The sequence below is a fragment of the Mastigoproctus giganteus genome, chromosome 2 (genome assembly GCF_048544385.1).
Source record: "Mastigoproctus giganteus isolate SK-2022 chromosome 2, ASM4854438v1, whole genome shotgun sequence".
Taxonomy (NCBI): domain Eukaryota; kingdom Metazoa; phylum Arthropoda; class Arachnida; order Uropygi; family Thelyphonidae; genus Mastigoproctus; species Mastigoproctus giganteus.
In genome coordinates this window covers 40,234,474-40,258,941 of record NC_143576.1, presented here as the reverse complement: position 1 = coordinate 40,258,941, position 24,468 = coordinate 40,234,474, and the positions used below count along the sequence as shown (strand labels likewise).

Here is a 24,468-nt window from a genome sequence, read left to right as displayed (position 1 = left end):
TCTCTGTCTTCTGCCACTCAACCATCCCCTTATCCATAGCAGCAATTTGCCTCCAATGCCACACTGCTCCAATTTGTGCAGCAGTCTTCCATGTGCAACAGTATCAAAAGCCTTTCTAAGATCCAAATATATAATATCAAAGTTATTCCCTGCATCCAGTTCTTTTGTGACTACATCATAGTATCCAATCAAATTGGTCAGGCAAGACCTGCCCTTAACAAAACCATGCTGCGTCTGAGCTATAACTGAATTCTTGTCTAGATGATCCTGCAGTGCTTCTTTAACCAGTGCCTCCATTAATTTACCTGGAACAGAAGTTAAACTAACAGGTCTATAATTACTTGTGTCAGCCTTTGATCCTCCTTTGTGAATTGGGGTTACATTTGCACATCTCCAGTCTATGGGCACCTCCCCTGAGTCCAAAGAAGCTCTCATAATTATGGCTAGGGGTTTGCATACTTCCTTTGCTGCCTCCTTTAATATAACTGGATAGATCCCATCCACCCCAGGTGCCTTTTTTATGTTTATCCTCAACAATCTCTCCTCCACTTTCCTCTCAGTTATTACAAAATCATCCAGCTCACTGCCAATGTTTACTTTACCTACATCATTCTCCTTCCTGAATAACTCCTCATGCGTGAATGTAGATGCAAAATACTCGTTTAGATTGTTAGCCACCTGAGCAGGATCCTCAACTGTTGAACCATCAATATCCAGTGGACCAATCTGATTCATCCCTTTCCTTTTCGAGTTCAAGTATGTAAAAAACTCTTTTCTGTTTTTCTTTGCATCCTTTGCCAAGGATTTTTCATAGTCTGCCTTTGCCTGCCTAATCTCCTTTGTGACTTGGTTACAGACCAACTTATATCTATCATAGGCTTCCATGTCACCCATTAATTTGTATGTATCCCATGCATTTTTCTTCTCTGCCACATGTCTCATTAGCTCATCTGACAACCATTTAGGCCTAAACCTTGAACAATATTTCTTAGTTGGTATGTAAAGCCTGGTAGCCTCCAAGATTAGTTCCTTGAATGCTTCCCATTTTGAGTTTGCTGTTGGTAACATCATCAGTTGGTCCCACTGTATAGAATTTAAATACTGTCTCAGACCATCATAGTCGCCTTTACGAAAACAAAAACCCTTCCCTTTACCTCTGATGGTAGTTACCTCCTTGAGTAAATCCCACTTCAACACACTGTGATCACTGCCACCTAGTGGTTCATTTATCTGCAGGTTCTTAATGCATGAAGAATCACTACTGATAATCAGATCAAGAGTATTGCTCCCTCTTGTTGCCTCACGAACATGCTGATGTAGAAAACAATCATCCAATAAATCCACAAAAGCCTTGCTAGTGTGCGAGTGACCAACCCACAAATTCCAGTCAATATCTGGGAAATTAAAGTCCCCCATTATAAGACTCTCAGATTTACTGGCCCACTCTATTTCCCTGTACAATATCTTATTATACTCATCAGAGTCATTAGGCCTATAGCACACTCCTACTCTCAATTTTGATTTCCCTATGCTTATGTCGCACCAAACTGACTCGACACTGCCCTGTCCATCGATGTCGACTGGCTTCACTTCCTTGGACTTTATGTGTTTCTTAATTAATAGCATAACCCCTCCTCCCCTCCTGTCCTGTCTATCCTTTCTATACACATTGTATTCCCCAAATTCCAGTTCCGCATTACTTATATCTGTGTGACACCACGTCTCTGATATCCCAACAATATCTGCCTTTGATGTTTTGAGCAATACCTCAAATTCATCAAATTTATTTACCAAACTCCTAGCATTGGTGTACACGCAGGTATACATGCACCTGTTTCTATTCTTAGCTACCCTAACACAACCCATGTGTTTACTTGTACCGCAATGACTACCAGCAGTCTCTGAAATATCCTGCATCTTGTTTTTCAGACTTCTGCTCATTTCAATAGAAGCAGTGCAAGAATCACTTCCACCTCTGCCAGTGGCTACTGTTAATCTATTAGTCCTTGTATCCCCCCCAACTAGCAGTTTTCCGACCCACCTAACACTGCCTCGACAGCATCAGCAAAAATTCTTGCACCCTTTCTATTTAAGTGTATCCCATCCCTGTAGAAGCAATCTCTCCTGTTAACAATCAGGAGTAGAAGCAATCTCTCCTGTTAACAATCTGTAATAATCATGTTATTTGCATATATATATATATATATATATATATATAATTACGAATCATAAAAATAAATAGAGAAGCTGTATGGTATGTGTGGGGGAAGAAAATTAAGATTTAGATGGATTAGAATTGCGATAATATGAATTATGGATCAGGGACACTGCAAGCGCAAAGGTACCCTACAACCATAATGTATACATAAAATTATTTTTATGTGTAGAATATAGTAAGTATACATATAAGTATCGAATTTAACTAATGCTACTAATGAAAATACGGTGTACCCTGGGAGTGATGTATGTGTTGAACAAAGGGTGGAAGAAAGGAAAAGAAAATAAGTGTAACGATATAAAATGAAAAGAACCAAAAAGCAAATTTTGAAAAAACAACGACCAAAGTAGAAATAGCATTGCAGTATCTTTCATAATTTTTGTGTCTTCTTCAGAGGTCATCCACCAAAATTATGAAAAGGACAGCAATATTGCTGTCCTTTTCATAATTTGAGAGCCTTAAAAGTAAGGCTCTCAAATTATGAAAAAAAGAAGACACAAAAGAAGGCTTTTGTGTCTTCTTCAGAGGTCATCCACCAAAATTATGAAAAGGACAGCAATATTGCTGTCCTTTTCATAATTTTGGTGGATGACCTCTGAAGAAGACACAAAAATTATGAAAGATACTGCAATTTCTACCTTGGTCGTTGTTTTTTCAAAATTTGCTTTTTGGTTCTTTTCATTTTATATCGTTACACTTATTTTCTTTTCCTTTCTTCCACCTTTGTTCAACACATATATCGCTCCCAGGGTACACCGTATTTTCATTAGTAGCATTAGTTAAATTCGATACTTATATGTATACTTACTATATTCTACACATAAAAATAATTTTATATATATATATATATATGATCAAATTAATCCAAAAATTAAATAGAGAAATAAAAATTACTGAAAAATAAATAAGAAAAATAATAGAAAAGCAACTGGCAATATCCTATTTTAATTTGGCTTATATATATATATATACTCGAAGTACAGTATACATTTCCACCTTAGTGAGATTTCACATAATTTGGAAACGGGTGCCTATATGGGGGGGGGGGGGTGTACCACTAAATTTCTTTTGAATTGGCTTCTATTTTCTAAAGTATATTAGGAACGTTGCTTCAACAGTACCCTCTTCTTTATTCCCCCTCCCTATTTTACTTTTAGTTTTGTTATTTTATTGGTTAAGTTCATTTTCATTCTACTGGTTTGCCATGCTACTGGCATATATTTTATTTTTGTTTATATATATATATATATATATATATATATATATTTTTCACAATATTGCAAATTTTCACAATATGCATTTGCATGTAATCCAATGTCTAGTGATTAAAAATGATCTACAGTGCAAATGGCATATGCCAAGGGCTCCTCATTTTGGTGGGTCTCCAAAATCAAAAAAAAAAAATCAAAATTACAAGTCTTCTGTTATTTATTTTGTCAAGACAGGAGGAAATTTGTGCAGCAGTTTTTCACACTGTGGCTGAGTTAGTCAGATGAGTGGTGCATGATCTTCCCACCCTCAGTGGAAAAAACTTTGTCTTTTTTTTTTTTTTTTGAAAAATTTATTAAAGCTGAAAATGTTTTTTTTTTTTTGAGTGATTTGTCACAGCATGGGTACATATATGCCTTTTCTAGGAATTTAGGATTTTTTTCCCATGTCTGTAGAAATTCTCTTCAGTCTTTCTAAGATGCATTTTCACTGCAGAAACTTTGTCACCATATCTAATGGCACACTATGGCCACAGATGCCCATGCACCTAATAAATCCCCAAAGAAACAAACAAACCATATCTAACCTTCATCCCCAAATGGTACCCTTTTGTGGACACTGCTCCATATTTTGCAATTTAATACATGTCAAAAGATGCAAGGAAGCCAGTTTTTTTCTCCATTTTTGCTTTGGTAACTGCTTTACTTTTGTTCTGTGGGAGGGCACTTGTCAACCCTTTTATCCAATTCATCACTCTACTTATACTGTTGGTATTTAAGGTTGATGTGATATAATATTGCTTTTATCACTGTGCCAGTAATAACTTGGATAATCTCAGTGAACTGCTCATATTTGAAGAGTGGTGTGTTGTGGATAATGACCTTTATAATTTGTTTAATATTTTATATATCGTGAAATGAAAGTATATAACTATTTATATTTATTGTAACAGAGGATGATGATGATGATCAGACATCAGGAGTTACAGAACAACAAGATATATCAGAACATAGATTGATATATATTAATTCACTACAGAAACAAAAGTTTTGTTCAAATAGAATAAGGTAAGTACTTTTTTTTCTGCAAGTGTTTAAAATATGTTAATTTCAAACTATTGGTTTCTTTTAAATAAAAATTAAACAGTGAAATAACTTAAATGATTTGATTAATCCTAATGATGGATCAAAGTTTATGTATTTATGCCGTGAAGTAAAATAAGCTTATAAATATACTTAGTGCTAATTTTTATTAGGCATCACAATGTCACGTGCAGTTGCTGATATCATGTAATTCTTACAGACTATTGGTAAAAAACACAAACATTGAAGTGTATTTTTGTAGTGTACTTGTACATGCAACTTGGGCTGTGCAGCATGTATTTTAATATGTAGGCATATTTTTGGGTTCAATTCAAGACCTGAAAAATATTGAAAAAAAAAAAGTTTATATAAACATATGCTTCAAATTACTCTGTTTCTAAGTTACAGGCCCTTTTTTGTGTTGCAGAAATTAAATGGTAAAAAATATCTGTTGATCTTTGGGTAGGTAAACCACATTACAACAGCATAAGTAGGTTTAAAAGTTGATTGTAATATTCTGCATAATTTGAATTTGTTTTAAAAAAGTATTCTGCGATGTGTTATCATAACTTCTTAAAATTTTTTTCACCCTGAATTTTTTTCAGCCTGGTCTGTACTTGTTAACAGGAGAGACTGCTTCTACAGGGATGGGATACACTTAAATAGAAAGGGTGCAAGAATGTTTGCTGATGCTATCGAGGCAATGTTAGGTGGGTCGGAAAACTGCTAGATTGGGGGGGATACAAGGACTAATAGATTAACAGTAGCCACTGGCAGAGGTGAAAGTGATTCTTGCACTGCTTCTATTGGAATGAGCCGCAGCCTGGAAATTAAGATGCAGGATATTTCAGAGACTGCTGGGAATCATTGGGGTACAAGTAAACACATGGGTTGTGTTAGGGTAGCTAAGAAAAAGAACAGGTGCATGTATACTTGTGTGTACACCAATGCTAGGAGTTTAGTAAATAAATTTGATGAATTTGAGGTATTGCTCAAAACATCAAAGGCAGATATTGTGGGGATTTCAGAGACGTGGTGTCACACAGATATAAGAAATGCAGAACTGGAATTTGGGGAGTACAATGTCTACAGAAAGGATAGACAGGATAGGAAGGGAGGAGGGGTTATGCTATTAGTTAAAAAACACATAAAATCCAAGGAAGTGAAGCCAGTGGACATCGCTGGACAGTGCAGTGTCGAGTCAGTTTGGTGTGACATAAGCATTGGGAGATCAAAATTGAGAGTAGGAGTGTGCTATAGGCCTAATGACTCTGATGAGTATAATAAGAAACTGTTCGGAGAAATAGAGTGGGCCAGTAAATCAGAGAGTCTTATAATGGGGGATTTTAATTTCCCAGATATTGACTGGAATTTGGGGGCTGGTCACTCACACAGTAGCAAGGCTTTTGTGGATTTATTGGATGATTGTTTTCTACATCAGCATGTTCGGGAGGCAACTAGAGGGAGTAATACTCTTGATTTGATTATCAGTAGTGATTCTTCATGCATTAAGAATCTGCAGATAAATGAACCACTTGGTGGCAGTGATCACAGTGTGCTGAAGTGGGAGTTACTCAAAGAGGTAACTACCATTAGGGGTAAAGGGAAGGGGTATTGCTTTCGTAAAGGCGACTACAATGGACTGAGACAGTATTTAAATTCTATACAGTGGGATCAACTGATGATATTGCCAACAGCAAATTCAAAATGGGAAGCATTCAAAGAACTTATCGTGGAAGCTACTAGGCTTTACATACCAACTAAGAAATATTGTTCAAGGTTTAGGCCTAAATGGTTGTCAGATGAACTAATGAGGCATATGGCAGAGAAGAAAAATGCATGGGATACATACAAATTAACACGTGACACGGACGCCTATGATAGATACAAGTTGATCTGTAACCAAGTTACAAAGGAGGTTAGGCAGGCGAAGGCAGATTACGAGAGATCCTTGGCAAGGGATGCGAAGAAAAACAGCAAAGAGTTCTTTACTTATGTAAACTCTAGAAGGAAGGGGATGAATCAGATTGGTCCACTTGAGATCGATGGGTCAACTGTTGATGACCCTGCTCGGGTAGCTAACAAACTAAATGAATATTTTGCATCGACATTCACACATGAGGAGTTATTCAGCGAGGGGAATGCCAGAGGTGTATTCAACTCTAGCAGTAAGCTAGAGAATCTTGTAATAACTGAGAGCAAAGTGGAGGAGAAATTGTTGAAGATAAACACAAGAAAGGCACCTGGGGTGGATGGGATCTATCCAGTTATATTAAAGGAGGCAGCAAAGGAGGTAAGCAAACCCTTAGCCATAATTATGAGAGCTTCCTTGGACTCAGGGGAGGTACCCATTGACTGGAGATGTGCAAATGTGACCCCAATTCACAAAGGGGGATCAAAGGCTGACACAAGTAATTATAGACCTGTGAGTTTAACTTCTGTTCCCGGAAAATTAATGGAGGCACTGGTGAAAGAAGCACTGCAGGATCATCTAGACAAGACTTCAGTTATAGCTAGGACACAGCATGGTTTTGTTAAGGGGAAGTCTTGCCTGACCAATTTGATTGGATACTATGATGCAGTCACAAAAGAACTGGATGCAGGGAATAACTTTGATATTATATACTTGGATCTTAGAAAGGCTTTTGATACTGTTGCACATGGAAGACTGCTGCACAAATTGGAGCAGTGTGGCATTGGAGGCAAGTTGCTGCTATGGATAAAGGGGTGGTTGAGGGGGAGAAGACAGAGAGTGGTAATCAATGGACACTGCTCATCGTGGACTAATGTTATTAGTGGAGTCCCTCAGGGTTCAGTATTGGGGCCTTTATTGTTTTCTGTATTTATAAATGATATTGATGATGGTATATCAGGCTTAATGTCCAAGTTTGCAGACGATACGAAGGTTGGCAGGGTTGTCAAGGACACTACTGACACTATGCTGCTGCAACAGGATTTGGAAAGGTTGAGCAGATGGGCTTCGAGGTGGCAAATGAAGTTTAACATTGACAAATGTAAAGTACTACATATGGGAAACAGCAACCCCAGAGCAACGTATCAACTCTGTGGTACTACACTGACAGTGGTAGAGAATGAAAGGGACCTGGGGGTGGTGGTGCAGGCAGATATGAAGTTCTCTGAGCAGTGCAGACGAGCTGCAAGAGTAGCTCATGGTGTATTGTCAATGATATATAGGAATTTTTCTAGCAGGGATAAGGAGGTGATTATTCCCTTGTATAAGGCAATGGTCAGGCCACACCTAGAGTACTGTATACAGGCCTGGAGGCCTCATTTCAGGAAGGATGTAGAGCTGCTGGAACGAGTACAGAGAAGGGCAACTAGATTGGTGAATGGGACAAAGGGGTTCTCTTACGAAGAAAGGCTTAAGTTTTGCAAATTACAGTGTCTGGAAACTAGGCACCAGCGAGGTGATCTGATAGAGGTGTATAAAGCCTTGAATGGTTTAAGCATGCTCAATGCTGATGGGATTCTTCCTCTAGCTCAGAAAAATCACCTGAGAGGGCATAAATTCAAATTGAGGAAAGACAGATGTAGGATAGACGTGCGGAAATTTGCCTTTAGCCAGCGGGTGGTTGGTGGGTGGAACAGACTTCCATCCCTTGTCGTGGAAGTTGATAGCCTAAATAAGTTTAAGGCTCAGCTGGACAGGTATTTCGAACGAACAGAGGGGTGAAGTGGAAGTGGTTATTTTTATTTATTTATGTTACTTTTTTTTTTTTTTTTTTTTTTTGGCTGATGCTGCATAAGCTTGCTTTCTTGCATCAAATGCCTCTACTAATGCTAATGCTAATGCTAAAATCAGTTTTAATTGCAGTTCAGTGTGTGTACTTGTTGGGGGGGGATCATAAAAGTTTTTTTTTCTCTTAAGTGATTGTGTGCGTTGTGAGAATGGATTCCTGTTCAGACTGAGAAATGGCAGATGTACATCTCATCTCTGAATTAAGTGTACTGCGCCCACAGTAAGATGCCTATATGTGAGTTGTATATAGTACTGATCATGTACACTGTATGCTACTAAGTATACATGCACACATGTGGCCTTGTAAAAAAAAGACCAAGTGTATGTACGTATGTTGTTCATGTGCGGGATGTGTTGTTTTGGCCTCTTTGCCACTAGAAAGCAGCTATTAGTAGGATGACAGCTGCCTCTTTCCCACTGGCACACGGAGCCAGGCCTCTACTAATTTTGATTGCCCATGATGGACAGAAAAAAAAAAAAAAAAAAACATGAGCAAAGGAGAGAGGGACTCAGAGAAAGCAAATTTATAATATATGCAATAATAATGAGGTCATTATAGAACATAAAGGTAATAAATGATCCAGAGTTTGATAATTATGAACAATTAACAACATAGGACTGAAAGTTACAGCCTGGAGCTAGAGATGAAGGCTTCATCTTGGGGGGAAAATAAACATAATTATCAATAATGGTAAAATAAAATGAGATTTGCAGTGATTTAGTTTAAAAATATTTTGAAGAGCTACATTCAGAGATACAACAAGTAGCAAGAGATGGAGGCTTCATCAAAATACAAGTAAACAGAATACTGATCATGTACATTATTAGTAAAACAGTAAAAAAAGTTTACAAAAAAAAAAAAAGGTTACAAAAAAAAAAAAAAAAGTCAGCTAAGAATAGCCAACCCAAGAGAAAACAGTTAAGTAGTCAGCTGACTCAAGAGAAGTGTGTGTGATCTGTAAAAGTACAATACGTTCATGGACAATGCCAATGAACTCACCCTTGCATTATTAAAGGCGAGTTCATTGGCATTGTCTGACAGTCAGCCTGACACAAAAGAAGACTATGATCTCCAATAATATTAGAGTTCATTGAGATATCCATAGCCCAATTTTTGCCAGTTTGTCTACGTGTACTTTGCCATATTTGCACATTTTTGTGTATTATACGCATTCTGTTGTGCTCTGTATCAGATCTTTGAATCTGCTCCCCATCTTAATAATAAGTTTAAATATCATTTCAAGCTTGTATTTTTTTGAAGGACATTGAAGATTAAGACTGTTGAGGCTTGACATTGAGTTCAATAAGAGCTTTTTTTCTTGGACATCCTGTTGACCAAAGAGAAAGACAGGTTGTGTTCTCAGGTGGTTCATAGAAAGCTGATGGATTCAGGCCAATACATGAACTATGCATCTAATTATCTTGAAATTTAAACAGGTATTATCAAAATAATAATGGATAGATATTTGAAAATTTGTGATAATGGCAAAAAAATCATGGAGGAAATTAGCACTATTAAAGGATTATTATTAAATCCTTGTAATTGGTACTCATTTAATCAATATGACTATAGAAAAATATTAAAAGAACATAAATAGTAACACAATCCACAATATGGATTACAAAAGAACAGTAATAATTTCATACATAAAAGGTATTGGTGAAAAAACAAAAAGAATATATGTAAAAAGTATGGGCTTAAAGTGATGTTTGATCCGTTTAATGAGGTGGAGGTGTTAGTTCAGTGATCTGACACCAGAGTATAATACAGTAGGTGCTGGTTACTGTGATCACATTTGTTTTATGAAAATTGATAACATTAAGTGGCTGATAACATTAAATGGATGGGTATTTTTTTTTTTTTGATATAAAAAGTTGTTTATCTTACCAATCTTAATTTATTATCCAGTACAGTATATATAGAATTCCAATCTGAAAGATAAGCTGATGTGTATGGATAAAATGTTGTATACTTATCATGGGCAGTTTCTTCAGATGACTGGTGGTACCACATTGATCAAGGCAGGAGAGGAAAATAGTTTGTCGGTAACATGACCTATAGTGCAGCTTTGCAAAAGGATAGTAAGGATTTTAAAAATCCTTAAAGGCCAGTGCCATGTAAAAATCCTACAAGAACAGTAACACAGAAGCCATTGGTGAATCAAAATGTTCAGGCTTTGGTAATACATGCAAAGGAGGGTTCAAGTCTGAAGACAAGCATTAGCATTAGCATTAGCATTAGTAGAGGCATTTGATGCAAGAAAGCAAGCTTATGCAGCATCAGCCAAAAAAAAAAAAAAAAAAACACTTCCACTTCACCCCTCTGTTCGTTCAAAATACCTGTCCAGCTGAGCCTTAAACTTATTTAGGCTATCAACCTCCACCACAAGGGATGGAAGTCTGTTCCACCAACCAACCACCCGCTGGCTAAAGGCAAATTTCTGCACGTCTATCCTACATCTGTCTTTCCTCAATTTGAATTTATGCCCTCTCAGGTGATTATTCTGAGCTAGAGGAAGAATCCCATCAGCATTGAGCATGCTTAAACCATTCAAGGCTTTATACACCTTTATCAGATCACCTCGCTGGTGCTTAGTCTCCAGACACTGTAATTTGCAAAACTTAAGCCTTTCTTCGTAAGAGCACCCCTTTGTTCCATTCACTAATCTTGTTGCCCTTCTCTGTACTCGTTCCAGCAGCTCTACATCCTTCTTGAAATGAGGCCTCCAGACCTGTATACAGTACTCTAGGTGTGGCCTGACCATCGCCTTATACAATGGAATAATCACCTCCTTATCCCTGCTGGAAAAATTCCTGTATATCATTGACAATACTCCATGAGCTACTCTTGCAGCCCGTCTGCACTGCTCAGAGAACTTCATATCTGCCTGCACAACCACCCCCAAGTCCCTTTCATTCTCTACCACTGTCAGTGTTGTACCATAGAGTTGATACGTTGCTCTGGGGTTGCTGTTTCCCATGTGTAGTACTTTACATTTGTCAATGTTAAACTTCATTTGCCACCTCTCAGCCCATCTGCTCAACCTTTCCAGATCCTGTTGCAGAAGCATAGTGTCAGTAGTGTCCTTGACAACCCTGCCAACCTTTGTATCGTCTGCAAACTTGGACATTAATCCCGATATACCATCATCAATATCATTTATAAATACAGAAAACAATAATGGACCCAACACTGAGCCCTGAGGGACTCCACTAATAACATCAGTCCACGATGAGCAGTGTCCATTGATTACCACTCTCTGTCTTCTCCCCCTCAACCACCCCTTTATCCATAGCAGCAATTTGCCTCCAATGTCACACTGCTCCAATTTGTGTAGCAGTCTTCCATGTGCAACAGTATCAAAAGCCTTTCTAAGATCCAAGTATATAATATCAAAGTTATTCCCTGCATCCAGTTCTTTTGTGACTGCATCATAGTATCCAATCAAGTTGGTCAGGCAAGACTTCCCCTTAACAAAACCATGCTGTGTCTGAGCTATAACTGAAGTCTTGTCTAAATGATCCTGCAGTGCGTCTTTAACCAGTGCCTCCATTAATTTTCCTGGAACAGAAGTCAAGCTCACAGGTCTATAATTACTTGTGTCAGCCTTTGATCCTCCTTTGTGAATTGGGGTCAGATTTGCACATTTCCAGTCTATGGGTACCTCCCCTGAGTCCAAGGAAGCTCTCATAATTATGGCTAAGGGTTTGCTTACTTCCTTTGCTGCCTCCTTTAATATAACTGGATAGATCCCATCCACCCCGGGTGCCTTTCTTGTGTTTATCTTCAACAGTTTCTCCTCCACTTTACTCCCAGTTATTTCAAGATTCTGTAACTTACTGCTAGAGTTGAATACACCTCTGGCATTCCCCTCGCTGAATAACTCCTCATGTGTGAATGTCGATGCAAAATATTCATTTAGTTTGTTAGCCACTTGAGCAGGATCATCAACACTTGACCCATCAATATCAAGTGGACCAATCTGATTCATCCCTTTCCTTCTAGAGTTTACATAAGTAAAGAACTCTTTGCTGTTTTTCTTTGCATCCCTTGCCAAGGATTTCTCGTAATCTGCCTTCGCCTGCCTAACCTCCTTTGTAACTTGGTTGCATATCAACTTGTATCTATCATAGGCTTCTGTGTCATGTGTTAATTTGTAAGTATCCCATGCATTTTTCTTCTCTGCCATATGCCTCATTAGTTCATCTGACATCCATTTTGGCCTAAACCTTGAACAATATTTCTTAGTTGGTATGTAAAGCCTAGTAGCTTCCAAGATAAGTTCTTTGAATGCTTCCCATTTTGAATTTGCTGTTGGTAACATCATCAGTTGGTCCCACTGTATAGAATTTAAATACTGTCTCAGTCCATCGTAGTCGCCTTTACGGAAGCAATAACCCTTCCCTTTACCCCTAATGGTAGTTACCTCTTTGAGTAAATCCCACTTCAGCACACTGTGATCACTGCCACCTAGTGGTTCATTTATCTGCAGATTCTTAATGCATGAAGAATCAATGCTGATAATCAAATCAAGAGTATTACTCCCTCTAGTTGCCTCCCGAACATGCTGATGTAGAAAACAATCATCCAATAAATCCACAAAAGCCCTGCTAGTGTGTGAGTATCCAGCCCCCAAATTCCAGTCAATATCTGGGAAATTAAAATCTCCCATTATAAGACACTCTGATTTACTGGCCCACTCTATTTCCCTGTACAGTTCCTTATTATACTCATCAGAGTCATTAGGCCTATAGCACACTCCTACTCTCAATTTTGATCTCCCAATGCTTATGTCACACCAAACTGACTCCACACTGCACTGACTCCACACTGCAAGCAAAGATGTACAGTCTGCGGTTTTGAAGGTTGTGAAGGGGATGCTTAAAAAAGTGCAGCTGAACAGTGTTTGGCTGATAGCAAAAAGGGGTATTGTGTTAGAATTTGCTGATGAGAATGGTGTTGAGAAGATTTGGAAAAATGAGAAGATATGGCAATTTGGGTGTAACCTTTTCATGAACAAAGCAACCTGGCCCAAAATTGATAATTTATTTGGTTGTAACCTTTTCATGACTAGAGCATCCTGGCCCAAAATTGATAATTTATGCTTGGATGTGTCTGTTACCAAGGGTGAAATTATGGAAGGAATATTTCAATGTAACTTGAAATGTTAAGTTCATATGACATATATGAACTTAAGTAGGGTTGAGATGGAGAGTGAGTTAATAGTGAAGTTTGAGAGTGTCAGTAGAGGGCATTCAGATAGAAATTGGATTTTGGAGGTGTAGCCAAGAGTGTTCTTGTACTTGAAGAACCAAGGCCAGGTTTATGTGGGACTCTGCTTCTATAGACTGAACCATGGGCATCCACAGAAAATTTTCTAGGGGGAGGGGGGCAAAGCTTGGAGACAAATAATTACATCAATAAATTTTTATTTAATTATTTAATTTTTTAAATAATTATTTAATTAAACAAGTAGATTATAGAATACAGTATATATATATATATAACAAATTTTTTTGTTAATTATAATACCAACTAGATAAACTGGAGAATTTAGCACAAAATTATTAGGAGTGCAAACTATACTCATTTCTGTTTCCCATTTTCCAGATGGCAAATAGCAAACAGAAATAGATAGCTTCAGCTAATTATTGATGGGATATATTGAGTGGAGCTAGCCTTAGTTAACATTCCATTCAATGTATCCATATATCTATAATTAGTTATATTATCATTTTAATTTTACTATTTTATGTGTTTATTTATAGGGTACAACAAAGAAGTCCAACTTAGGTTACCTAAACTTGGCCCTTTGAACTAATGAGTATAGTTTGCACCCCTAATACTTTTATGCTAAATTCTCCAATTTATCTAGTTGGTATTACAATTAACTGAAAAATTGTTATATACAGACAGATGTAATGTACAATCATAACAATCATAAATTTGATGGCATTAATCTGTTCTGTCACTCTTTCTCCTTTTCTATTTCTTATATTCTTTTACATAACTTCATATATACAGGGTGTCTCAAAAGTATTGGTAGTGAATGTTTAGGGGAGGTAGGTAACATCTAAACGAATGTGAATCACATAGGAACCCATAACCGGTAACATCACCGTAAGTCGGTACACGGCGCTGTTCATCAGTTCGCAAGAGGGAAAATTTCTGGTTTACTCATTCAAGCAGTAGTCACCGCACGAAGAGCATGCATCGATATACGAACTGTGAGCTGGCAGACATGCACCTAGTGTATGGATTAGCAGAGGGCCCACGCGGTGTGCGCCCCATGCTACAACATCGCTTCGCAATAAATGTTTGGGCAGGTAAGGTCGGTGACTGCTTATTCGGCCCATACCTGTTACCATCCCGCATGAACTCCGCTAAATATCGGATCTTTCTTGAATAAGTTCTACCAGGGTTACTTGACGATGTTCCAGGAAATGTGAGACGCAACATTTGGTTTCAACATGACGGGGCGCCTGCCCATTATGGAAAGAGTGTTTGTGACTTGAACAGGCATTTGGGGCATCGATGGATTGGCTGTGGTGGACCCATTGCCTGGCCCCCACGCTCACCTGATTTATCGAGCCTTGATTTCTTTCTGTGGGGGGGGGGTGGCTCAAATCTATCGTGTATGAATCGCCTGTGGAGACAGAAATGGATCTCGTGGCGAGACTCGTCTGCGCTGCTGCTGCTACTGTCAAAGAAACTCCAGGTGTGTTCGACCGTGTCCACTCCAGGTGTGTTCGACCGTGTCCGCCAATCCATGCTGCATCGGTGTCACACATGCATCGCGTCTCATGGTGGAACCTTCTGTTGCAACATCATGAAATGTATCCATCTTGTACTCCATTGTTAATATTATGTCAAATAAATGTTTGCCACTAATTACTGTCTTGTGTCATTTTTGCTTCTTGTGCCTCTCCTACTACTTTTCCGTGACGTTTCCAGTTATGGGTTCCTATGCGATTCACATAGCTAAAGGTTATAATGATGCGATTCACAAGCTAAAGGTTATAATGATTTATGCACCAACATCGAGCCATGATGAAGAAGAGGTTGAAGAAATGTACACTGAAATTGAGAGTCTTCTAGATGAGCAGAAAACCCACTACACTATTATTATGGGAGACTTCAATGCTTTGGTTGGAAAAAGACAAAACAGCGCGTAAAGTGGAACTATAGGAAATTTTGAAATTGGTGAAAGAAATGAAAGAGGTGAAAGGCTTGTGGAATTTGCAGAATCTCAAGGACTGTCAGTAATGAACACTTTTTTCAAGAAAAGGGTGAACAGGAAGTGGACATGGAAGAGTCCAAATGGATTAACAACTAATGAAATCGACTTCGTCCTCACTAACAGAAGATATATTGTGGAAGATGTTACCGTCCTGAATAAGGTAAATGTTGGAAGTGATCACAGAATGGTAAGATGTACATTTGATATAGATGTAGGAAAGGAAAGGAAAAAACTGACTCGAGTAAATAATACAAAGGTCGGTGATATAACAGAAGAGGAGAAAAAGCAGTATGTACTGGAACTAAGAACAAGTATGAGCTTCTGCAGACTGCTCAGGATCAAGATATTGACAAGGAATATTACAGCTTTCTGGAAGTGATAAAGTCCAAGAAACCTATAGGGAAAAAGAAATCCAAAGAAGAAAAAATTAGTCAAGAAACACTTGTCATGATGAATCGAAGACAACAAATGAAGAGTAAGGAAAACACTGACAGGGAGAAAATTGAGTATACTGAGTTATGCAAAGCCATTAGAAAGAGACTCAGAGATGACATAAGAAAATCTAACACAAGAAAAGTAGAACAACCATTAAGGGAAAACAAAGGATTTAAATCAGCAGCCATGAACAGTAATACAGAAAGACAAATGATACTGAAACTGAAGAATAGCGATGGTGTACTTATAAACAGCAGAGAAGGCATAATTCAAATAGCAGAAGACTATTATAGAGAATTATACAAGGAGCGAGGGAATGATGCCAGCAGTGGGGAAGATGGATTGCAAAGTAGCAAGGCATACGACATACCCAGTATTCTTCCTGTTGAGGTAGAACATGCATTGAAGAAAATGAAGAATCAGAAGGCCCCGGGAGAAGATGAAGTTACTGTAGAGTTGTTAAAATTGGGAGGAAGAGACATAACACAAAAACTGGCAAGGCTCTTCACAAAGTGCATTAGAAAAGGTGTGACGCCTAAGCAGTGGAATAATGCAATCATAGTTTTGCTACATAAGAAAGGAGATAAATCAGAAATTGGAAATTATAGACCAATTAGCTTTTTATCCCACATTTACAAGTTGTTCACAAGGGTCATTACTAACAGATTAGAAAGAATATTTGAGGAGAATCAACTGAAAGAGCAAGCTGGCTTTAGGACAGGATTCTCAACTATGGAAGCCGACCGGGCTAGCCGAGTGGGTAAAGTACCTGCCCGGCAACCCAAAGGTCGCGGGTTCGATTCCCGCCTCGGGCTTGGATCAAAGTACTGCAAAAACCTTGGGAGGTGCAATATGGACACAGAAGCCGATGCGCCAACAACTACCAAATAAAAAAAAAAAAAAAAAATCAACTATGGATCACCTTCACGTAATATCACAGCTAATGGAGAAAGCAAATGAATAGAAAACACCATTATGCCTGGCATTTGTGGATTATGAAAAGGCATTTGACTCCATACAGCATAAGGCAATGTTTCGGGCACTGGAAAGACAAGGCATAGATATCCCGCATATTATGATTTTGAAGAAAATATGTGAGAGTTCTACATCCTTTATTAGACTAGACAAAGACAGTAGCAAATTTAAAATTGAGAAAGGAGTTCGACAAGGAGGCACAATATCTCTGAAGCTGTTTACTGCTGCCCTTGAGGAAGCTTTCAGAAGATTAGACTGGTCGCAGAAAGGAGTCAATGTGAACGGAGAGTACCTAAATCATTTACGATTTACAGATGACATTGTGGTCATAAGCCATGATCCCAAAGAATTAGAGGAAAATCTTAATCAGTTATGCACAGTTAGTAAGGATTTTGGACTAAAGATGAATATGGCTAAAACAAAAGTAATGATGAACAAGTATGCCACAGAAAGAGAAATAATGATTGAAGGAACAGTAATTGAAAAGGTGGAGTCATATACTTATCTAGGACAAGTTATTAGCTATAATAATGATAAATGGCTGGAAGTCAAGAGAAGAATAAATTTTGGATAGATAGCATTCAGGAAATATAGTCACATACTGAAGAGCAATATCCCAGTTTGTCTGAAACATAAAATAATGAATCAGTGTATACTCCCCACCATGACTTTAGCATTAGCATTAGTAGAGGCATATGATGCAAGAAAGCAAGCTTATTCAGCATCAGCCAAAAAAAAAAAAAAAACAAACACAACCACTACTCCCATTTCACCCCTCTGTTCATTCGAAATACCTGTCCAGCTGAGCCTTAAATTTTTTTAGGCTATCAACTTCAACAACAAGTGATGAAAGTCTATTCCACAAACCAACTGCCTGCTGGCTAAAGGCGAATTTCCGCACATCTATCCGACATCCACCCTTCCGCAATTTGAATTTATGCCGTCTCAGGTGATTATTCTGAGCAAGAGGAAGAATCCCATCGGCATTGAGCATGCTCAAGCCATTCAAAGCCTTATACACCTCTATCAGATCACCTCGCCGATGCCTAGTCTCCAGACTCTGCAATTTGCAAAACTTAAGCCTTTCTTCGTAAGAGCAACCCTTTGTTCCATTCACTAATCTTGTTGCCCTTCTCTGTATTCGTTCCAGCAGCTCTACATCCTTCTTGAAATGAGGCCTCCAGACCTGTATACAGTACTCAAGGTGTGGCCTGACCAATGCCTTATACAAGGGAATAATCACATCCCTATCCCTGCTAGAAAAATTCCTGTATATCATTGAAAAGACACCATGAGCTACTCTTGCAGCTCGTCTGCACAGCTCAGAGAACTTCATATCTGCCTGCACAATAACCCCAGGTGCTTTTCATTCTCTACCACTGTCAGTGTAGTACCACAGAGTTGATACGTTTATCTGGGGTTACTGTTTCCCATATGTAGTAATTTACATTTGTCAATGTTAAACTTCATTTGCCACCTCTCAGCCCATCTGCTCAACCTTTCCAGATCCTGCTGCAGCAGCATAGCATCAGTGTCCTTAACAACCCTGCCAACCTTTGTATCGTCTGCAAACTTGGACATTATGCTTGGTATACCATCATCAATATCATTTATAAATACAGAAAACAACACTGGACCCAACACTGAACCCTGAGGAACTCCACTAATAACATTAGTCCACGTTGAGCAGTGTCCATTGATTACCACTCTCTGTCTTCTGCCACTCAACCATCCCTTTATCCATAGCAGCAATTTGCCTCCAATGCCACACTGCTCCAATTTGTGCAGCAGTCTTCCATGCGCAACAGTATCAAAAGCCTTTCTAAGATCCAAATATATAATATCAAAGTTAATCCCTGCATCCAGTTCCTTTGTGACTACATCATAGTATCCAATCAAATTGGTCAGACAAGACCTGCCCTTAACAAAACCATGGTGTGTCTGGGCTATAACTGAATTCTTGTCTAGATGATCCTGCAGTGCTTCTTTAACCAGTGCCTCCATTAATTTTCCTGGAACCGAAGTTAAACTAACAGGTCTATAATTACTTGTGTCAGCCTTTGATCCTCCTTTGTGAATTGGGGTTACATTTGCACATCTCCAGTCTATGGGTACCTCCCCTGAGTCCAAAGAAGCTCTCATAATTATGGCTAGGGGTTTGCTTACTTCCTCTGCTGCCTCCTTTAATATAACTGGATAGATCCCATCCACCCCGGGTGCCTTTTTTATTTTTATCCTCAACAATTTCTCCTCCACTTTCGTCTCAGTTAGAAAATCATCTAGCTCACTGCCAATGTTTACTTCACCTACGACATTCCCCTTCCTGAATAACTCCTCATGTGTGAATGTAGATGCAAAACACTCGTTTAGATTGTTAGCCACCTGAGTAGCCTCAACTGTTGAACCATCAACATCCAGTGGACCAATCTGATTCATCCCTTTCCTTCTTGAGTTTAAATAGGTAAAGAACTCTTTTCTGTTTTTCTTTGCATTCTTTGCCAAGGATTTCTCATAATCTGCCTTTGCCTGCCTAATCTCCTTTGTGACTTGATTACAGATCAACTTATATCTATCATAGGCTTCCATGTCACCCAAAAATGCATGTATCCCATGCAGTATTCTTCTCTGCCATATGTCTCATTAGTTCATCTGACACCCATTTATGCCTGAACCTTGAACAATATTTCTTGGTTGGTATGTAAAGCCTGGTAGCTTCCAAGATTAGTTCCTTGAATGCTTCCCATTTTGAATTTGCTGTTGGTAACATCATCAGTTGGTCCCACTGTATAGAATTTAAATACTGTCTCAGACTATCATAGTCGCCTTTACGAAAGCAAAAACCCTTCCCTTTACCTCTGACGGTAGTTACCTCCTTGAGTAAATCCCACTTCAGTACACTGTGATCACTGCCACCTAGTGGTTCCTTTATCTGCAGATTCTTAATGCATGAAGAATCACTATTGATAATCAGATCAAGAGTATTACGCCCTCTAGTTGCCTGCCGAACATGCTGGTGTAGAAAACAATCATCCAATAAATCCAAAAAAGCCTTGCTAGTGTGTGAGTGACCAACCCACAAATTCCAGTCAGTATCTGGGAAATTAAAATCCCCCATTATAAGACTCTCTGATTTACTGGCCCATTCTATTTCCCTGTACAGCATCTTATTATACTCATCAGAGTCATTAGGCCTATAGCACACTCCTACTCTCAATTTTGATCTCCCAATGCTTATGTCACAGCAAACTGACTCGACACTGCACTGTCCAGCAATATCGACTGGCTTCACTTCTTTGGATTTTATGTATTTCTTAACTAATAGCATAACCCCTCCTCCCTTCCTATCCTGTCTATCCTTTCTGTAGACATTGTACTCCCCAAATTCCAGTTCTGCATTCCTTATATCTATGTGACACCACGTCTCTGATATCCCAACAATATCTGCCTTTGATGTTTTGAGCAATACCTCAAATTCATCAAATTTATTTACTAAACTCCTAGCATTGGTGTACACGCAAGTATACATGCACCTGTTTCTATTCTTAGCTACCCTAACACAACCCATGTGTTTACTTGTACCGCAATGACTCCCAGCGGTCTCTGAAATATCCTGCATCTTGTTTTTCAGGCTTTTGCTCATTCCAATAGAAGCAGTGCAAGAATCTCTTTCACCTCTGCGAGTGGCTACTGTTAATCTATTCGTCTTTGTCTCCCCCCAAGCTAACAGTTTGACGACCCACCTAACACTGCCTCGATAGCATCAGCAAATATTCTTGCGCCCTTCCTATTTACGTGTATCCCATCCCTGTAGAAGCAATCTCTCCTATTAACAAGTACAGTCCAGGCTGAAAAAAATTCTACCCCTTGAGCCTTGCACAGTCTTTCCAGGGCCAAATTGATCGACAAGGCTCTCATCATATACTCCCTCCTATTGTGTCTGGGCAGAATTGCAGACACTTTCAAATTCAACCCTACTTCACGGCTTTTTTTCAACAGTGACCTGTACTTGTTAAGTAATTCCGCTGGTCTCCTACTCTTAATATGGAAGGACTTAATAAGGACTTATGGAAGTGAAACTTGGGCACTCACCAAAAGAATGGAAGAGAAGCTGAGAACTACCCAGCGAAGAATGGGAAGAATTATATTGGGAATCAGACTGTTAGATAAGAAGAGAAACACACGGATTAGGCAGTAAACTCAAGTAAAGGACATTCTTATCAAAACTAAAGAACTAAAATGGTCTTGGGCAGGACACATAGCTCGAAGACATGATGACTGATGGACTAAGAAAATAACAGAATGGTACCCAAGAGGAGCTAGAAGAAAACCTGGAAGACAAAGGCGGAGATGGATAGATGAAATTCATGTTTGTGGGTAGTAAATGGATGGACAGTGCTCAAAACAGAAGAACTGGAAAGTTGCTGGAGAGGCCTTCATCCTGCATTCACATTCCTTTAGCTGTTACCTCCCCCCCCCAAACGTTTGTACCAATATTTTTGAGACACCCTGTATATAAATAATAATAATAATTTCAATAATAATGTATCGTATAAGAATTTAATTCTCCGTCAATCGATTGCAAACCTATTGATGACATTTTCAATAGATTTCTTCTTTACCGCTTCCTCTTCTAGTTTCTTCCTGTGCATGCTAATCATACATAAACCTTATAGGTGAGGCGCCTCCGTAGCCAGGTGGGAAGGAGCAGCAGTGCGTAGCACACGCTTCTTGATTAGACCGGGGTTCGAGCCCGTCACCACCAAATATGGAGGATGCGGAAAGGTCAGGGAATGACCACTGCATATCCCGGAGCAATATGGCCTTAGTTGCTAATGCTCCTAAAAAAAAAAAAAAAAAACCAAAAACCAAAACCTTATAGGTGAGTTTCTGAGATAGTGGGGCGCCTCCGTAGCCAGGTGGGAAGGAGCAGCAGTGCGTAACACACGCTTCTTGATTAGACCAGGGATCGAGCCCGTCACCACCAAATACGGAGGATGCGGAAAGGTCAGGGAATGACCACCGCATATTCCCGGAACAATATGGTCTTAGTTGCTAATGCTCCTTAAAAAACCAAATAGCCCAGAAATAGCCTGAGATAGTGGACACCTTAACCATGTTTTCACACGTCTCAAGGTGCCGAAACTTCTTTCAGTGGTACAGGTTGTAGCAGGTAATGTAACAATAGCTATTGCCGAATTAATAGAAGGGAAACAGTCGCAATGTTTCAAAACGTCTGGTAAAGTTTGGGGAATATCAGTGGATGAACCAAAAACAGGAACATGTGTTTTATTGCTGCAATAGATGAAATACGTGTTCAATGGTTTTTTTTTTTTTTTATGTGAACCCCAAACACGAGCGGTATTAGAACCTATAGTACTTAGTACCATGCTTGGGTTTGAGGTTAAGAAGACGAAAGAAGATATTTGTTGACATTGGACTTGAACTTCTGTAGATTGTAATTTTCAGGAAATACGTATGAAGGAAGGTTGTTCCAGAAAACGGCAGTTGAATGAATAAATGAGGAAGATGAAAAGTTGGTTCTTTTCTGTTGGTTCTGTGGGTTTGAAGTTGGACAGTAAATGGATGTTGGCTAGTGGCGGCAAGTGTTCAGACTGTTTTGAAAGAGAGAGCAGGAATTATAGAAGCCAATTCCGAAGAACAGTGCCCATGGAAGTATCTGTAGAAGAGGCATGCAGCAGAAACAGTACGTCTATGAGAAAGCGAGTGGAGAGACTCTGTTAGAGATGAATCATTAATTAACCTAACTGCCCTCTTCTGAATGGAATCAAGAAGCCTGAGAGAGGTTTTGGTGGCACCACCCCAGATGTGGGAACAATATTCCATGGCAGGGCGGATTTGCGATTTATACAGAGCGAGCAGCTGTTTGGAAGAAAAGTAACGCCGAGAGTGAAAGAGAAAACCAAGTTTTTTAGATGCAGAGGAAGCAATATTTGTAATGTGCTTGTGCCAAGAGAGATTAGAAGCCAGGGTAATCCCCAAAAGAGATATATCATTTTGCCTAGAAATCGGAGTGTCACTAAAGATAAGCATAGGAGTAGAAGAATCCTTTTTGCGAGATATAAGACAAGACTGAGTTTTAGAAGGGTTCAAAATCAACTAAGTTGTCTTTGCCCCATTGGAGAATTACCTGAAGATCGGCATTTAAGGAATTGGTAGCAGATTTTCGAGAAGTTGAAGCTGATTGAGCAGGACAAGGTTTCTCAAAATGGAAAGTTGATTGCAATGTGCTATCATCGGCAAAACTATGGATAGGATTTCCAGTCAATGGAAGAAGGTCATTGATATACAAGAGGAAAAGAGTGGGGGAAAGAACTGAACCTTGGAGGACACCGGCATTAGTGGAGAAGTTAGAAGACAGAGAGCCATCTACCATCACCCTTAGTGAGCGATCAGAGAGAAAACTGGATAACCAATTACTAAAAACAGTTGGCAAACCATAAGATGGAAGCTTGTTTAGAAGACCTTTATGCCAAACACAATCAAAAGCCTTTGAGATGTCAAGAGCAACTACTTGTGTTTCACCCAACCTTTCCATTGAATTAGTCCATAAATGGGTAACATAAGCCAGAATATCTCCAGTGGATCGACATTGACGGAATCCATACTGGTGATCGTTGATCAGACTGAAGGTTTCTAGGTAGTTTAAGAGTTGGCGGTTAATTGATTTCTCCATTACTTTAGAAAGAGTAGAAGTAATTGCAATGGGACGATAATTGGATGGGAGCGATTTGTCACCCTTTTTAGGAACTGGCTGGATATGAGCAAATTTCCAAGCAGTAGTTCACCTTTGGAATAAGAAAGTGGAAAAAGGCGGCAAAGAATAGGAGTAAGTTCAGGAGCACAGGTTTTGAGAACAAGTGGAGAAATACCATCAGGAGCTGGAGCTTTCTTAGCATCAAGATTCATCAAAATCCTTCTGATATCCTTTTGATGGAAGACCACAGGAGGCATTGAATGGAGCGTGTTGGGAATGGTGGGAGGTGTTTTACCAAGATCATTAATACATGAGCTGGAAGAAAAATGGGATGCTAGCAGGTCAGCTTTATCCTTGGCTGAAGTGGCAACAGAACCATCTGGTTTGGACAGAGGTGGGAGCAAAGATGGGCAAAAGTTGCGGCCAATAGCTTTGGCAAGAGACCAGAATGCTCGGCTACTATTAGGGCAAGAAGCAAGTTTTCTACTCTTAGCCTGTTCAAACTCTAGTTTGGACTGATTAATAACTGCTTTACAACTGTTGCGAGCTTTGGTGTAGGCAGAAAATGAAACTGAAGAATTAGAAACAAGCCAATTATGATATGCAACATTCTTCTCTTGGACAGCCTTAGCACATTTATTGTAAAACCAAGGTTTAGATAAAGGACGAGATTTTAAAGTGGAGTGTGGGATAAGGGATTCCATTCCTGCCAGAATAATTTCACTGACACGATTTGAGCAAACATTGACATCAGAAGTTTTGAAACAGTAATCCGACCAAGGAAAAGAAGTCTCGCAGGTCATCCCATTTTGCATTCTTGTAATGCCAAACAA

General features: G+C 39.0%; 1 protein-coding gene across 1 annotated transcript in view; it reads left to right on the top strand.

Moving 5' to 3' along the window:
* The window catches only part of ATP8A (ATPase phospholipid transporting 8A1), a 1,160,338-nt gene that overhangs the window by 12,835 nt on the left and 1,123,035 nt on the right, over nucleotides 1–24,468 (top strand). Inside the window, exon 2 of the mRNA XM_090368461.1 lies at nucleotides 4,380–4,494. Coding sequence (XP_090224587.1) covers nucleotides 4,380–4,494 — 115 coding nt within the window. The remainder of the gene's footprint in view (nucleotides 1–4,379; nucleotides 4,495–24,468) is intronic.